This window comes from Lampris incognitus, chromosome 21 (genome assembly GCF_029633865.1).
Source record: "Lampris incognitus isolate fLamInc1 chromosome 21, fLamInc1.hap2, whole genome shotgun sequence".
NCBI classification, from domain to species: Eukaryota; Metazoa; Chordata; class Actinopteri; order Lampriformes; family Lampridae; genus Lampris; species Lampris incognitus.
The window spans coordinates 23,888,690-23,907,416 of NC_079231.1; the positions used below are offsets into that span (position 1 = coordinate 23,888,690).

The window sequence follows — 18,727 nt, forward strand, 5'->3', positions numbered from 1 at the left end:
AGGTGTCCCCACCCTTATAAACAATACAGTGACTGCAGGGACCCCACCCTTATAAACAATACAGTGACTGCAGGTGTCCCCACCCTTATAAACAATACAGTGACTGCAGGTGTCCCCACCCTTATAAACAATACAGTGACTGCAGGTACCCCACCCTTATAAACAATACAGTGACTGCAGGTGTCCCCACCCTTATAAACAATACAGTGACTGCAGGTACCCCACCCTTATAAACAATACAGTGACTGCAGGTACCCCACCCTTATAAACAATACAGTGACTGCAGGTGTACCCCCCTTATAAACAATACAGTGACTGCAGGTGTCCCCACCCTTATAAACAACACAGTGACTGCAGGTACCCCCACCCTTATAAACAATACAGTGACTGCAGGTGTCCCCACCCTTATAAACAATACAGTGACTGCAGGTACCCCCACCCTTATAAACAATACAGTGGCTGCAGGTAACCCCCACCCTTATAAACAATACAGTGGCTGCAGGTACCCCCACCCTTATAAACAATACAGTGACTGCAGGTACCCCACCCTTATAAACAATACAGTGGCTGCAGGTACCCCACCCTTATAAACAATACAGTGGCATAACGACCCAAACCAACACCCAGTTTCATATGCAAATTGCTGTGACCATCGACTAGAGTTATAATGGTCATGTGTACTATTCTCAGAGGGTTGGGGAATAGTTGTTATCACAGCGTTGTAAGATGGTGACAGATATACTCCACCCCCCCCACCCCCCCTTCGGTTCAGGGATGGTCGTTCCCTCTTAACATAGATGGCCTCTTTGACTCCCCATTCAAACCAGCGTTCCTCCCTATCAAGGATGTGCACATCCTCATCCCTGAAAGAGTGGCCACTGGCCTGTAGAAGGTGTAGGCTGTGTAGAAGGTGTAGGCTGTGTAGATGGTGTAGACTTGGTAGCCGGTGTAGTCTGTGGAGTCCTGGTCTGATGTGTTAGCTCTCCTGTGCTGTGCCATCCTCTTGGCCAGCATGTGTTTAGTTTGCCTGATGTACGGGTCACGGTGACCCTCCTGGCTCTTAACAGCTCCACTATATCGCTCTGTTTGTGCCGGGGGACCCGATCCTTGGGGTGGACCAGCTTCTGGTGCAGCGTGTTTTGGGATTTGCAAGCAACTTTGCCTCTCAACTGTTCCGACAGTCCCGCCACAAACTATCTACAGGCCGTCCCGGTCGCTGCTCCACCCGCTCTGCCGATCCGGGGAAGGCTGCAGACTACCACATGCCTCCTCCCATACATGTGGAGTCGCCAGCCGCTTCTTTTCACCTGACACATACCCGCAGATACGGCCAATTGTGTGTGCAGGGACGCCCGACCAAGCTGGAGCTAATACGGGGATTCGAACCGGCGATCCCCGTGTTCATAGGCAATGGAATAACCACCACGCCACCCGGACGCCCCTATGTCATTTGTTTAACTCCAATTCCAGGTATATTTTTGTTGCACGTGGACGGGTAGTAGTGTGTTAAAGTCCGGGTTGTAGCTGGGCTCCGTCTATATCCGGGGTAGAAGCCGAGCCCGTCTCACGGACTGATCAATACAGGAAGGCACGTGTCCCGGTCCTCCAAATAACAGATCACATCGTCAGCAAAGAGCCTAATAATGTGTTCTCCGTCCCCAGCCCGTATCCCTTTAAGGTCTGGACTCTGCCTGTTTGCTTGTGTTCAGGCCTGTATAACAGGTCAGCGTAACACAACAGCGTAACAGGTCAGCATAACACAACAACCCTGTTGCTCAGCAGGACCGCCTTTCATTTTAGCCTTGCAGATGGTTTTCGGTCAAGTGGTTTTGTTTTTTTTTTCTAAAAATTGATTTCTGATTTTTCCCTTTTTCTCCCAATTTAGTGGCCAATCGCTCCCTATTCTAGTTCAAACCCCCACCCTCGTACTTCATGCGTTCACCAGCTGCATCTCTCCGGCCGGCAGGCTGGAAGGAGTCGCCTTGTCACGGAAGTGGCGAGGCGACTCCAGGCCGAACCACTGCTTTTCCCCCACACCCATCCAGAGACGCAGTCATGTGACGAACACGAGCCGACTCCGCCCCCCTCCCGAAGACGGCGCTGCCAATTACTGCCGCTTCATCGAGTCCGGCCATAGTCGGATCTGACGAGACCGGGACGCGAACCCCGGGCCTCAGTGGGCAACTGCATCGACACAAAGCCGATGCCTAGACCGCTACACCACCGCGGACCCTTCGGTAAAGTGTTTTAGTACACTGGACGGCCTTGTGGTGTAGTCCAGAAATATCCAGCGGACAGTGTCTCATGTCTTCTCTGCAGCAAGACGTGTTACAGCTGGTCTGGTCTTGTTGTCTTTAGCGTGTTCGGTGTTGTGTAGGAGTCTTCTTGTGTTGTCTTGGGTTCGCCTGTCTGTTGTTAGGCAACGGAACAGACCGCTACGCTACCCGGACATCTACTCTAGCGTATTTAATAGGTGGATGGCTGGTTGTCATGGGGACAGCGGTGATGAATTGGACAATAAGGGTTAGAAGGGAGAATGCTGGGGCAGAGAAAATGCAGTGATGCGGAGGGCAGATACCGTCTAAAAGAGATGGACAAAAAGGAGGACAGAAGGAGGGAGAGAAATAAGAAGGATGAGAGAGACAGATGAAAACAGACACGGAGACAAAGCGAGAAGAAAAATGGGAGCAGAGACAAAAAGAGAAACAACAGAGACAGGCCGAGAGAGGGAGAGACAAGACAAAAACGAGAGACGGATAGAGACGTTACCCTTCCGGTTCTTTCCACCCGCTGCAGCGTTCTGAACCGCCACGAGGGCCACCACGAGCAACATCAGCACACCCTTCATCCTGCACACAGAAGCCACACAAACAAAACCGTCATTGATAAATCCTGCACAGTCACCAGACCTCTTCCGCCCTTAAACAGACACCCCACCCCCCCGTCCCCCCATCCCCCGTCCCCCGTCCCCCCGTCCCCCGTGCTGCTTCTATATGAAGGCATTATTAGGTTGGAACCCGTCGTCTTAACGGCCCCCACGATACCAGTCCTGACAGGGGACTTGGAGTCAAAACAGCAGCTGCTTATTTACATGGCATGTTAACAAGGTGTATCCCGCTGCCTACCAACACGGGGGTCGCCGGTTCGAATCCCCGTGTTACCTCCAGTTTGGTCGGGCATCCCTAGTACAGCCACAATTGGCCGTGTCTGCGGGTGGGAAGCCGGATGTGGGTATGTGCCCTGGTCGCTGTTCTAGCGCCTCCTCTGGTCGGTCGTGGCACCTGTTGAAGGAGGAGGGGCAACTGGGGGGAATAGCGTGATCCTCCCATGAGCTACGCCCCCCTGGTGAAACTCCTCACTGTCAGGTGAAAAGGAGCAGCTGGCGACTCCACATGTATGGGAGGAGGCATGTGGTAGTCTGCAGCCCAGCCCGGATCGGCAGAGGGGGTGGAGCAGAGACCGGGACGGCTCGGTGGAGTGGGGTAACTGGCCAAGTACAGTTGGAAGGAAAAGGGGAAAAGTTAACAGCTTCACTGCTCCATGTTCACATGTACACGTTACACTGACGTCAGCCAGGAGTGGCAAACAAGTTACGCCACAGTGTCTCAGCACACGTGCAGGTTTTGGTCACGTGACTGTCACGTTGTGAGCTTCAGACTCAGACAAGTCCTTTTGAAGGGAAACAAGGATTTTGGCTGATTTAAATAAAGTCACAGGGCCTGTGATGGACACATCAAGGCAGAGACTGGCGGCCTGTCCAGGGTGTCTCCCTGCCTGCCGCCCAGTGACTGCTGGGACAGGGTCCAGCATCCCCGCGACCCTGAGAGCAGGATAAGCGGCTTGGACAGGGTCCGAAATTAACACTCGCCACCCGCCAAATGCGAGTAGATTTTCTGATTGGCGAGTAAATATCAGAAGCATACCCGCCACATGGCGAGTAACAAAAAAAGTGAAATCCAACCACTTAATCCCCCCCCATCTCTCTCGCTGTCTTTCTCTTCCTCTCTCTCTCCTTAGCAACAGCAATAACATAGCAACAACAATATCGGAAATTAACCAACCAAAGTGCATTAGAACAATAACATAACAACAACAATAACAGAAACTAACCAATCAAAGTGCATTAGAACAATAACATAGCAACAGCAATAACAGAAACTAACCAATCAGAGTGCATTAGAACAATAACATAGCAACAACAATAACAGAAACTAACCAATCAGAGTGCATTAGAACAATCACATAGCAACAGCAATAACAGAAACTAACCAATCAGAGTGCAATAGAACATAACATAGCAACAACAATAACAGAAAGGAACCAATCAGAGTGCATTAGAACAATCACATAGCAACAGCAATAACAGAAACTAACCAATCAGAGTGCATTAGAACAATAACATAGCAACAACAATAACAGAAAGGAACCAATCAGAGTGCATTAGAATGTTGCTAGGCGCTACTGGCGGGTAACATGACGCACCCACTCGGGAGGAACAACGACAGCAGCACCGTCAGACTCGGTACTAGCCTACTCTATTCTTTTAACTAATGTTAGCCAGCAACACCAGTCATGTGGCGACATTTAGAAGGCGCAAAACCACCATCAGAAAGACAACCATGCCCCGAAGAGGAGGAAGAAGCCACCATCACCACCAAACCGAAACAAAGAATGTTTAGTGAAAAGTGGAGGTATGGAGATAAAGGAGGTGCGAGAGGCTGGGTGGAATATAACGCACAGGCCGTGATGAGGAGTTGCTCCGTCTGTCGCCAGGAGGCAGTTCATGTGTCATCAGTAACAAGATGATGAAGGTAGAAACCATCAGGGACCATGAGACCTCCAGAGGTCACATCACCTGTATGAAGGCCTCTCAGGCTCAGTCGGAGCCTGTCCTCGCAGCATCCTCCCTAAAGGCGCCAATAGCCACGTCCGAGCAGACCAGCAGGAGAATGCAGAACAGGTTTAGGACTGTGCAGGCCACTGGCAAGAAGGCCAGACCACTCTCCCACTTCCAATGGATGTGAGTGAATTTAGTTGTCATCTCAAAAGATCCTTATACAGCGTAAACAAAGTGCTGGCTGTAGCTAACGTTAGCCAGCTAGCACTAGTGTAAACTACTAATAAGACCCGTTAGCCGCTAGGTAACGGGTCTGACCCTTTAGCCGAGCGGTTAGTGATGTCGCCTTGTGGTGCAGTACACCCCGTATCGAATCCCGCACCGGGCAAGAAAATAACCGGTTACACGAGTATGTGACACCTAGCATGCACTAACGTTAGCTGTGTGCTAGCTTCAACACCACGAAACAGGTTACAACTGATTGGCGGTCCAAGGGGTCCAAGGGGTCCGCGGTGGTGTAGCGGTCTAAGCATCGGCTTTGTGTCCAAGCAGTTGCCCACTGGGGGCCGGGGTTCGCGCCCCGATCTCGTCAGACCCGACTATGGCTGGACTCAATGAAACAGCGATGATTGGCAGTGCCGTCTTCCGGAGGGGGCGGAGTCGGCTTGTGTTCGTCACATGAATGCGTCTCTGGGGGTGTGTGTGTGGGGTAAAAGCAGGGTAGAGGCTAGTTCCCATCGATGCAGAGAACGGAAATGGAGTAGAGAACGGTCAACTGAGCATGCGCGAAATGCCTCCACACGCCCCGCGTAGCATCCAGGCGCTAGGATTCTAGGAAGACCCACCCCTACTCTGCGTCTGATTAGCTAACTTTAACCGTAACCCCGCCCTAACCCTAACCTACCCAAACAACGGAGGCGACGAGTACTTGCGCATGCTCAGTTGACCGTTCTCTGCATCGATGGGAACTAGCCTCTACCGTAAAAGCAGTGGTTCGGCCTGGCGTTGCCTTGCCACGAGGCGTCTCCTTCGGGACTGCCGGCCGGAGAGATGCAGTTGCAAACGCATGCAGTACGAGGGTGGGTGTCTGAACTAAAATAGGGATCGATTGGCCACTAAATTGGGAAAAAAACTAAGAAAAAAACTGATTGGCGGTCCAACCTCAACTCAGACCCACTCTGGGATCTAGTGATGGTGCAGCTGTCATCTCCCGAGATCAGGGAGTATGACCCAACCAGTGCTGCTGATCTGTGGCACCAAGACTCCTTCAGGAGCAGGAGGCCAGACTTCATGGACGGTGCAAAGAAAGTGGCTGCTGTAGAGTGAGAAGTAGTCTGGGACTAGGGACGGGCATGTGGAGCCCTCGAGTAGTTACAATAATACTGCAAATAAAACATGAAATCCTACTTGTAACATTTTATCTGTTAACCACTGACTCATTTTACATAAAAATATTTATGCTTCAGATCTGCTCTTGTCACATTTCTAAAAGCTCTTATTCAACACAATACCGGATTCTCTCATTGATATGTACTGAAAGCGTATGTATGGCACAGAAAAGGCTGCTAATTATTTTGGCCGGTAAGAAATATGCTCGGCCGGTAGAGTTTTTCATCTACCAGTCCCCTTGGCCGGTAAGCCAGGAAGTTAATTGTGGACCCTTGGCTTGGATAATGGGTGGAATGGTTAAATAAAGTCATCGTGGAGGCAGTGTTTCAAACTACAACCACACAACCTCTATGGGGTGGGCCTTTAATCAGCCGTCCAGGGACGGGGGTGATGAGGTCTGCCCCCCCATGGGACTGGAGGTCCCCGCTCACAGGTAGGACCAGATCCGTCGGCATCAGGGGAAAGAAAGCAGCGATCAGCTTAGAAGTCCATGACCAGCACGAGAGTCCCATTTCTCATGAAAGCACCCCTTTCTAAATGTTCACCTTAAAAGCCGGAGGGGGGGTTGGTGCTTTTTTTGTTCTGCACCAATTAAAAACCATGATGTTCGCAGTGGAAGTCAAGGTCAGGGGTCAGGGTTCTGGTATGAACAGAGGCATGTGCGAGGTCAGAGGTTAATGGCGAATTATGAGACCTTGAGAATGGCTCCATACTCCCCTAATGAGGAACAAAAGCCCCGTGTTCCAAAGTGCCCCCTCGTACCCAAACACCGCCCACGGCCTGCACCCTTTCCTCGTCATCTTGTTCCATTCAAATACAATCTGCTGGACGGGTGTGGTTACGCGTCATGTCGCTATGTTTCCCTACAAGATCTACTTCATTGTGAGGCCTAACTTTACGTCTGATTGTGTTACTACGATGCTGCGGGCGGTGCAGTTCAGTTCCCCGCAGGGGTTACTGAACCCCAGTCTAATCTGGTTTAATCTGAAAGTCAGTTAATTAAGACACGTGGTTGACCAGAAGCTGGGTGGGGTGGGGGGGGTAAGGGGGTGAGTATAAAGTCATTGTTATTAGGAAACATGGCGATAGAAACCTCGTGTGTACTGATGGTTGCAGGGATGTTGTGTGTCCGTGTGTTAGAGCCCATCAGAAGGTGTCACGCTGTGTGTTTCTGTTGAACTGAGGTCTCACGATTCAGGATCAATCTTATTTTGGGGGTGAGGGGTCCCCCTTTTCTCCCCAGTTGTACTTGGCCAATTACCCCAAAAACTTAGTTTTATATGGCGCCTTTCAAGGAATCCAAGGACCACTCTTCCGAGCCGTCCCGGTCTCTGCTGCCCCCCCTCTGCCGATCCGGGCTGGGCTCCAGACTACCGCGTGCTTCCTCCCATCATGTGGAGTCGCCAGCCGCTTCTTTTCACCTGACAATGAAGAGTTTCACCAGGGGGACGTAGGGCGTGGGAGGATCACGCTATCCCCCACCCCGACCAGAGGAGGCGCTAGTGCAGCGACCAGGATACGTACCCACATCCGGCTTCCCACACGCAGACACGGCCAATTGTGTCTGTAGGGACGCCCGACCAAGCCGGAGGTAACACCGGGATTAGAACCGGCGACCCCCGTGTTGGTAGGCAACGGAACAGACCGCCACGCCACCCGGACGCCCTAAAGCGCGTGTTCTGCTGCGCCATAAGACGTTATAGTAAAAAGTCGTGTCTCGTGTTGGTCCTACGTCACAAATCTGGACCATTTAGCCGCTGTGTAAAAAGATATTGTGGTGACTTCAGGGACGCGGACCCGGGTCGCCCGCACCAGAGGTAACTGCGCTCACCAGTCGACTAAAGGGTCCGACCCGTTAGCCAAGGGCGAGGCTAGTCATCCGCGGTCGTTAAAACTAACCCCCCCCCCCTCCGGGAAGCGCGTCCCCGCGCTTCAGCGTGCCAGCTCCCTGACGCCTCTGAACGCACGCGCTTCCGACGGCCTCACGGTCTCAGCACGCGACTTCTGACACCAAGGCAGCAAAGTCAGGGGGCAGCCACGGGCGACCCGGGTTCGATTCCCTGGCTGCGTGGCGGTTCCCGGCTGCCCCCTGACTTCACCACAGTATCGTCGCTGGTGTGCAGAATCACGATAACTGCAGAGTAAATCTGCTCCACACACCAACACCTGACTCTGACGAGAGTGACGTCAGTCGACAGACACATGCACGTGCACATACCAATACACACAGAGACCCACAAAGTGAAAGGGAGAGACGGAAGAAGACCAGCAGAGAGAGAGAGACGAGGAGAGACAAATCTGGTTGCAGAGAGGGGGGGAGAGGGGGGGAGGGAGAGAGAGCGAACCAAAGTAAGCAGTGAAGAGAGAATTTTGCAGCAAACCCCCAACCCATAATGCACCGCCCCCCCCCCCCCCCCGTTAACAAAGCCAGTGACCGAGAAACACAGCGTGACTGCGCTGCAGGGAGTGCGCCTGCATGTGTGCGTGTGCACGACTGTTTGCACCAAATAACAGAAACGAGGGGAGTCTGTTGGCCTGTGTGCGATATTATGAACCCTACATAGCCCTCGCCAAAATCCCGTACCCTGTCCCAAATCTCGCGAACGGACGCCGGATTTCCGCTGCGTTGCTAAGGAAACAATCAACTATCAACTCGGTGCGAAGCAAAGCTAACGTTAGCTACCTTCAATTTTGTAATTTTGTATTTTTCGCAATTTTGGACAGCTGGCTGCTTTTGTAATTTTGGACTGCTGGCAGTCAACAACAGAACGGAGGTAAGTAACGTTAGTTGTCTGAACATGAACATATATCTAATAAATAGACTTTCTCACATTTAAGAAAGCTGATCAGTAAGTTGTTACCTGTGTATAAATGTAAAAGTCATATTACTACAATATAGGAGCTCGTTTTGTTTGTAGTCATGATAAGGGGTGAAGTATCCTATGCTCAAACGTGGAGCAAGCAAAGATTGAGTTAAAAACGTTAATGTTGATTGTGGATAACTTAGACAGGTTAAATTGTGGGTGTACAGCGTTTCCTTGATGAGCGCTAACCCCATAACAACATATTTTCGCGTTGCTACGGTGGCGCACACGTGACAAAGCCAGAAACGGGATTTTGGCGAGGCCTATGTAGGGTTCATAATATCGCGGCCTGTGTGGCGATATGCTACACCGTGCTACACCATGCTACACCGTGCTACACCATGCAACACCGTGCTAAACCGTGCTACACCATGCTACACCATGCTACACCGTGCTAAACCGTGCTACACCATGCTACACCGTGCTACACCATGCTACACCGTGCTACACCGTGCTACACCATGCAACACCGTGCTACACCGTGCTACACCGTGCAACACCGTGCTACACCGTGCTACACCGTGCCACACCGTGCTAAACCATGCTACACCATGCTACACCGTGCTACACCATGCTACACCGTGCTACACCATGCTACACCATGCTACACCGTGCTAAACCGTGCTACACCGTGCTACACCGTGCTACACCGTGTTACACCGTGCTACACCGTGCCACACCGTGCTAAACCATGCTACACCGTGCTACACCATGCTACACCGTGCTACACCGTGTTACACCATGCTACACTGCTACACCGTGCTACACCATGCTACACAGTGTTACACCGTGTTACACCATGCTACACCATACTACACCGTGCTACACCGTGTTACACCGTGTTACACCGTGTTACATCATGCTACACCATGCTAAACCGTGTTACACCATGCTAAACCGTGTTACACCGTGTTACACCATGCTACACCGTACTACACCGTGCTACACCGTGTTACACCATGCTACACCATGCTAAACCGTGTTACACCATGCTACATCGTGTTACACCGTGCTACACCGTGTTACACCGTGTTACACCATGCTACACCGTGTTACATCATGCTACACCATGCTAAACCGTGTTACACCATGCTAAACCGTGTTACACCGTGTTACACCATGCTACACCGTACTACACCGTGCTACACCATGTTACACCATGCTACACCATGCTAAACCGTGTTACACCGTGCTACACGGTGCTACACCGTGTTACACCGTGCTACACCGCGCTACACCGCGCTACTCTGTTTTCTAATTTAACTTTGAATTACGCTCGTTTTTATCTTAGTTTTTTCAACAGAACAGAAATGAAGCCTCGCCCCCTTTCTGTTCAGTGCTCCTCTATAGATGGCTCCGGGTGCTCCTATATAGATGGCTCCGGGTGCTCCTCTATAGATGGCTCTGGGTGCTACTATAAAGGTGGCTCGGGGTGCTCCTATATAGATGGCTCTGGGTGCTCCTATATAGATGGCTCCGGGTGCTCCTATATAGATGGCTCTGGGTGCTACTATAAAGGTGGCTCGGGGTGCTCCTATATAGATGGCTCTGGTTGCTCCTATAAAGGTGGCTCTGGTTGCTCCTATAAAGGTGGCTCTGGGTGCACCTCTATAAATGGCTCCGGGTGCTCCTCTATAGATGGGTCTGGGTGCTCCTGTATAGATGGCTCTGGTTGCTCCTATAAAGGTGGCTCAGGGTGCTCCTATATAGATGGCTCTGGTTGCTCCTATAAAGGTGGCTCTGGTTGCTCCTATAAAGGTGGCTCTGGGTGCTCCTATATAGATGGCTCTGGGTGCTCCTATATACATGGTTCTGGGTGCTACTATAAAGGTGGCTCGGGGTGCTCCTATATAGATGGCTCTGGTTGCTCCTATAAAGGGGGCTCTGGTTGCTCCTATAAAGGTGGCTCTGGGTGCTCCTCTATAAATGGCTCCGGGTGCTTCTCTATAGATGGCTCTGGGTGCTCCTATATAGATGGCTCTGGTTGCTCCTATAAAGGTGCCTCTGGGTGCTCCTCTATAGATGGCTCGGGGTGCTCCTATATAGATGTCTCCGGGTGCTCCTCTATAGATGGCTCCGGGTGCTCCTCTATAGATGGCTCGGGGTGCTCCTCTATAGATGGCTCTGGGTGCTCCTCTATAGATGGCTCTGGGTGCTCCTATATACATGGTTCTGGGTGCTACTATAAAGGTGGCCTTGGGTGCTCTATATAGATGGCTCCGGGTGCTCCTCTATAGATGGCTCGGGGTGCTCGTCTATAGATGGCTCCGGGTGCTCCTCTATAGATGGCTCCGGGTGCTCGTCTATAGATGGCTCCGGGTGCTCCTCTATAGATGGCTCCGGGTGCTCGTCTATAGATGGCTCCGGGTGCTCCTCTATAGATGCCTCTGGGTGCTCCTATATACATGGTTCCGGGTGCTACTATAAAGGTGGCTCCGGGTGCTCCTCTATAGATGGCTCCGGGTGCTCCTCTATAGATGGCTCCTGGTGCTCCTCTATAGATGGCTCGGGGTGCTCCTCTATAGATGGCTCCGGGTGCTCCTCTATAGATGGCTCGGGGTGCTCCTCTATAGATGTCTCCGGGTGCTCCGCTATAGATGCTTGGTAACCCTGTCATCTCCCTCTGGTTCTGGCAGCCTAGCTGGCAGCAGGTGAAGGGTACATATAAGTTTGCATATGTCATGGCTGCGGATCAAGCGGTAGATAACTGACTGTGCGAGCAGACGTGCTTGTTACTCCAGGAAGTGACAGTCGTGTGACTGCCAGCAGCGTGTTGTGTGTGTCCCCGTGTGTCGGCGTGTTTGTGTGTTGGTGAGACACTAATAAAGCTCAAAGGCAGCGTCAGAAGTGTCGGTTAAGAAGCTCTGCAGTGATTCACTGCTGCTTTGGTTCTGCATGTGACACAACTGACGCGTCTCCTCACTGACTCCTGCAACACAGAAGTCACGTGTCACCCCCCCCCCCACTGGATTATCTATGTCAGCGCATGCCTGCAAGTTCATCTCCATCCTGCCAAGACATACACACGTGCACACGCACGCACGCACGTACGCACACATACGCACACACAAGTGCACACACGCAAGTACACACGCAAGTGCACACACACAAGTGCACACACACACAAGTGCACACGCAAGTGCACACACACAAGTGCACACGCAAGTGCACACACACAAGTGCACACACACACAAGTGCACACGCAAGTGCACACACACAAGTGCACACGCAAGTGCACACACATACACACAAGTGCACACACAAACAGCACAAAACGGAGGTAAATCTATGTTCATTTGTCTTTGTAATAGGACATACACACAACAGCATGTCTTTAGGGTCACACAACCTTATTGCAGGCGGAGTGAGGGATAACAAGGGAGCGGAACAAAGAGTCTGTTGTGTGTAGAAACGCATATTGAGGGTGAAATCAAACACCATGAAAAACTGCATCTTGTACCCACAAACCTGATCTCGTGACTGTTGTTGTTGAGGAGGGAAATGAACGTGATGTTTCTGCTCCGGTAACACGTGCTGCGTCTCCCGCTCATTATATCCGGATTAGATTATGTGCTAATCAACATTCATTCCCCTTTTGAAAATTGCAGCAAGTTGACTTCATGGGCTGGGATGTGTTTTGTCACATACACGCCGTTTTGTGAAACACATAGCAAGCACTTCCTGGGCTGTACATTTATTTACTGGACATGCACGATAAAAAGCATTATAACATGGTAATATGAGTTATAACATGGTAATATGAATTATAACATGGTGATATGAGTTATAACATGGTAATATGAATTATAACATGGTAATATGAATTATAACATGGTAATATGAGTTATAACATGGTAATATGAATTATAACATGGTAATATTAATTATAACATAATAATATGAATTATAACATGTTAATATGAATTATAACATGGTAATATGAATTATAACATGGTAATATGAATTTTAACATGGTAATATGAATTATAACATGATAATATGAATTATAACATGGTAATATGAATTATAACATGCTAATATGAATTATATCATGCTAATATGAATTATAACATGGTAATATGAATTATAACATTATAATATGAGTTATAACATAATATGAATTGTAACATGTTAATATGAATTATAACATGTTAATATGAATTTTAACATGGTAATATGAATTATAACATGGTAATATGAATTATAACATGCTAATATGAGTTGTAACATAGTAATATTAATTATAACATGATACTATGAATTATAACATGGTAATATGAATTATAACATGATACTATGAATTATAACATGGTAATATGAATTATAACATGATGATATGAATTATAACATGGTAATATGAATTATAACATGATAATATGAATTGTAACATGGTAATATGAATTGTAACATGATAATATGAATTATAACATGGTAATATGACTTAAAACATGGTAATATGAATTATAACATGGTAATATGAATTATAACATGATAATATGATTTATAACATGGTAATATGAATTGTAACATGATAATATGAATTGTAACATGGCAATATGAATATAACATGGTAATATGAATGCACGAGAAATGACAGATTTAAGTGGCCATCAGCTATTTTAATTTAGAATACTTTTTTATAATATTTGGTCAAAATATTCTCTTATTTTCACGAACCAGAGTGATGTGCAGAGCTGTAGCAGCTACAGAGGTATAGAGTTGATCAGCCACAGCATGAAGATATGGGAAAGAGTAATAGAAGCTAGGTTAAGAGGAGAGAAAGAGTAATAGAAGCTAGGTTAAGAGGAGAGAAAGAGTAATAGAAGCTAGGTTAAGAGGAGAGAAAGAGTAATAGAAGCTAGGTTAAGAGGAGAGAAAGAGTAATAGAAGCTAGGTTAAGAGGAGAGAAAGAGTAATAGAAACTAGGTTAAGAGGAGAGAAAGAGTAATAGAAGCTAGGTTAAGAGGAGAGAAAGAGTAATAGAAGCTAGGTTAAGAGGAGAGAAAGAGTAATAGAAGCTAGGTTAAGAGGAGAGGTGACGATCAGCGAGCAGCAATATGGGTTCATGCCAGGAAAGAGCACCACAGATGTGATGTTTGCTTTGAGAATGTTGATGGAGAAGTATAGAGGAGGCCAGAAGGAGTTACATTGTGTCTTTGTAGATTTAGAGAAAGCATACGACAGGGTGCCGAGAGAGGAGGTGTGGTATTGTATGAGGAAGTTGGGAGTTGTAGAGAAGTATGTAGGAGTGGTGCAGGATATGTATGAGGGAAGTGTGACAGTGGTGAGGTGTGTGGTTGGAATGACAGATGGGTTCAAGGTGGAGGTGGGATTACATCAAGGATCGGCTCTGAGCCCTTTCTTGTTTGCAATGGTGATGGACAGGTTGACAGAGGAGATCAGGCAGGAGTCTCTGTGGACGATGATGTTTGCGGATGACATTGTGATCTGTAGTGAGAGTAGGGAGTAGGTGGAGGAGAGCCTGGAGAGGTGGAGGTATGCACTGGAGAGAAGAGGAATGGAAGTCAGTAGGAGCAAGACGGAATACCTATGTGTGAATGAGAGAGAGGACAGCGGAAGGGTGAAGATGCAAGGATATTACGAGATTTCGTGTCATATAGTCACAAAACAAACAACAAAACACACAAACTACCCGAACCGCCGTAGTTTTTGTGTTTTCAAATATAAGTAAGTGACTGGCCTTCTCCCGGGAGGCCAGACCAGCCAGGGCCAGCATCTTGATAACGTGGCTCGCACAAGACAAACTTGGCCCATAGGAACGCATTGGATACAACTTCGTGGTCGCGGGCAAGAAAATTTTAGTAACATCGCGTCCCCCAGCACGATTTCATAGATTAAATGTAGTGTGACTATGACACGAAATGTCGTGATACCGCTTTTGCAAGGAGTAGAGGTGACGAAGGCGTATGAGTTTCAATACTTGGGCTCAACTGTCCAAAATAACAGGGAGCGCAGGAGGTGAAGAAGAGAGTGCAGACAGGGTGGAGTGGGTGGAGAAGAGGGTCAGGAGTGATTTGTGACAGAAGGGTACCAGCAAGAGTTAAAGGGAAGGTTTACAAGATGGTGGTAAGACCAGCTATGTTGTATGGTTTGGAGACAGTGGTACTGATGAAAAGACAGGAGGTGGAGCTGGAGGTGGCACAGATGAAGATGATAAGATTTTCATTGGGAGTGATGAAGAAGGACAGGATTGGGAAGGAGTATATTAGAGGGACAGCTCAGGTTGGACGGTTTGGAGACAAAGCAAGAGAGACAAGATTGAGATGGTTTGGACATGTGTGGAGGAGAGATGTTGGGTATACTGGGAGAAGGATGCTGAATATGGAGCTGCCAGGGAAGAGGAGAAGAGGAAGGCCAAAGAGGAGGTTTGTGGATGTGGTGAGGGAAGACATGCAGGTGGCTGGTGTGGCGGAGGAAGATGCAGAGGACAGGAAGAGATGGAGACGGCTGATCCGCTGTGGCGCCCCCTAACGGGAGCAGCCGAAAGTAGTAGTAGTAGATCAAACTCTTTCGACATCCCGACTTCTATGAAGAAAGTAGATCCATGAAGAAGTAGATGTGGTGTGTGTTGCCACCCTGGATGCTGTAAACACAGAATATTTCCCCTGTACCTGCTCCGCATCAGCCAGTCAGGAGAGGGGGGTTTTTCTTCTTTTCTTCTTTTTTTTATGTAGTGAATTCAGCGGGCAACCGGGACGCAAACCCGGGTCTCACGCACTACGGGCGACTACGTTGACCAGTCGAGTAAAGGGTCAGACCCGTTAGCCAACCAGCTATCGACTCCTCACATGCGTGGTCGTCACACCTACTTGCTGTCAATCACTTTTCACGTTCACAAGGCTCTCAGGCAGAAGTGGGGTCGGGGGCGGATTCTTTTGCAGGGTTTTCAAAATATGGCTCATCCTTGCGATCTGCTACCCAGGATCCGTTGCCCCCACCTGAATGATCAGCACCGGAACATGACGGCTGTCGCTTCATTGCATTTTTTGGGAGAAAATTAACAAAATCAATTTTATGAAGTGCGTGGCACCTGTGGAGCAAAAGCACGTTGTGACAGGCGAAACGCTGGTGACTCAGCACGCCGAGGTGCCACGTCATCACACGTTACAGTAACTCGAGACAACGCTGACGTACCCAAGCGTGTAACACACCCGCCCGTCCAGCGTGTCGGTGTCACGGTTTGCCTCGCTCAGGCGTGACAAGTACACGCGTGTATGAAGGTGCAGTGCCAGCAGGGGGCGATGATTAAGAGGTGAAGCCAGGTTAGGGTTAGGGGAGGGATTTTGGAAAATGCTGTATGCTTCCTTTCCTCCGTGGGGAGTTGCCGGCATTCAGTTAATGGGCTGCAGACTACCACATGCCTCCTCCCATACATGTGGAGTCGCCAGCCGCTTCTTATCACCTGACAGTGAGGAGTTTCACCAGGGGGACCTAGCGCGTGGAAGGATCACGCTATTCCCCCAGTTCCCCCTCTCCGCTGAACAGGCGCCTCGACCGACCGACCAGAGGAGGCGCTAGTGCAGCGACCAGGGCACATACCCACAGACACGAGCAATTGTGACTGTAGGGACGCCCGACCAAGCCGGAGGTAACACGTAGCACGGGGATTTGAACCGCCCCATCGGTTGTACTTTCAACATTGCGTAGGCCTATACTACTATGCACAAATCACAAGATGTGGGGGGGGGGAGCCCAATGCAAAACCGCACAATGTAAGTAAGAATGTGTTGCTGCCCAAGATAGAAGGTGCCTATGCTCTCCAAACATGTCCAGGCAGTCGTTTGCCAAACCCAGTCTAGCTGGACTATGCCAGTTGGAAAGTGGTCTACAGTTGCAGATTATTTATTTATTTTTATCAAACAGTGGTTTACACAACAAATCCCACAATCAAATTGTCAGTTGATGAGCTCTTGAATTCCCTCACGTCCATCATTACAGTAACTAAATCCAATACAGAACATTCCCTGAGTGAAGGGCAACACTCCACTTTATGGGTCAGCCTCGCCGAGACATGAGCTGTCTAGCAAATTAGCCACCACTACATCATCATCTGTAAACATGGGTCAACATGTCTTACTCTTTAGCCGACTTGAAGGCCATGGAACTCCCTAGCTGACCACAGTCAGGCATTTGATGTTACCCAACGCTCTCTTCATCTGAGTCAGAACCCCGCTGTGTGGGTCAGCGGTGTAGCAAAACAGCCACGGGGACAATACTATGGTGAGGTAAACAAGCTCATGACACAAAATTACGGTTCAATCACACAAAAAACACAATTTTGTCCATCAGTAGTGTGGTGTAGCCCTCTACAGCCATGTCTCACATTCAACATAGGGAAGTTAGAAATAAGGAGGGCTCAATGATACTTTGCTTTGGCACCAAAACATGAAAACATCATCTGACTGTGGGGTGGTGTTAATGTGGTGCGATACGTCACCTCAGGAATGAAAAGTCTGTCAACCAACGGCTGAGAAACAGAGAGCTCAGAATCCGCCTCAAGTCTCAAGAGGGAGAGGGCACGAAGCCATCTGACCCCTTTGAGAAACTGGCCAGCTAAAGGGTGTGAGCAGTTCATCATGCCCATCAATGTGGTAGTCAGATACGGCAGCCAAACAAACCCTCGAGGTTGACTTTTCAAGTCCATCAAAACGGGGCTGAAGAAATGTCAGAAGAAAAGTCACATGCCATTTGATTCAAACCCCTGTGACAGTGACTAACCCGGACCCATTTTCCTTCATGAAGGTCTCTAATGGAGGAAGTCTTGTAAGTCCATAGAGGGTTTGGAAGGTCCAGATCCCTAAACAGTCCCTGTCCACTGGCAATATGTGCAGACAATTATTCCTTAGGCTCGAGTGGCAGAGATAGCACTCAGTCTGCAGCAGGATATCCTCCCTGACAGGGACACACTCGAGGCATGCACCAGCAACTCTTTCGTATCTGCAAGCCACACATGGACGCATCAGTTCGGAGCGACCGGTGGGATCCTGGTTCTCAGCACTAATACCCTTGCCAGAACAATGGGCAGGATAGAGAAGGGAAAGAAGTCAAAATGCAAACCGTGAGGCCACTGATTTGCCAAGGCATCAATTTCGAGAATCCCTTTGTATCCCACGAGGGATTAACATAGGGGCCAGCGAGCGGCCTACTGAGAAGGAAAAGATTAAACTGGGGTTCCCCGAAAAAAAGACCATGGGGCAGTGAATGGAGGGGACAAAACATAAGTACTAGTATTCCCCTTATTCACGTGTACTGTAAGATTGTATTTATTTGGTATTTGTACCTTTTTATCAGACATGTCTGGTATGCTCTGTAACCATTCAGCCACGGACCCCCCTCCCCTTATTTACATGTTGGTGTGTGTATCGGTTGGTATCAGGAAAATATTATTACATTGAATAAAAGATACTAGGATATATTGCTGGTGCTTACAACATACATTTATTTAATCAAGGGGACAAACATTTTAGTTATGAGAGTAAAACATATGTACACTAGCTTAAGTGTGTGGTGCAATGACGTCATCAGGCCGGGATGCCCTCGGTTCCCTGTGTTCTTTCTACTTTTGGTGCGTCACACAAACTGAGCACCGCTGCATCACCAGGCTCTGTGTCCAGT

General features: G+C 49.0%; 1 protein-coding gene across 1 annotated transcript in view; it reads right to left on the bottom strand.

Moving 5' to 3' along the window:
- Positions 1-18,727, bottom strand: part of mdka (midkine a) — a 60,998-nt gene that overhangs the window by 8,226 nt on the left and 34,045 nt on the right. The window contains exon 2 of the mRNA XM_056301385.1: positions 2,770-2,849. Coding sequence (XP_056157360.1) covers positions 2,770-2,848 — 79 coding nt within the window. The 5' untranslated portion in view covers position 2,849. The remainder of the gene's footprint in view (positions 1-2,769; positions 2,850-18,727) is intronic.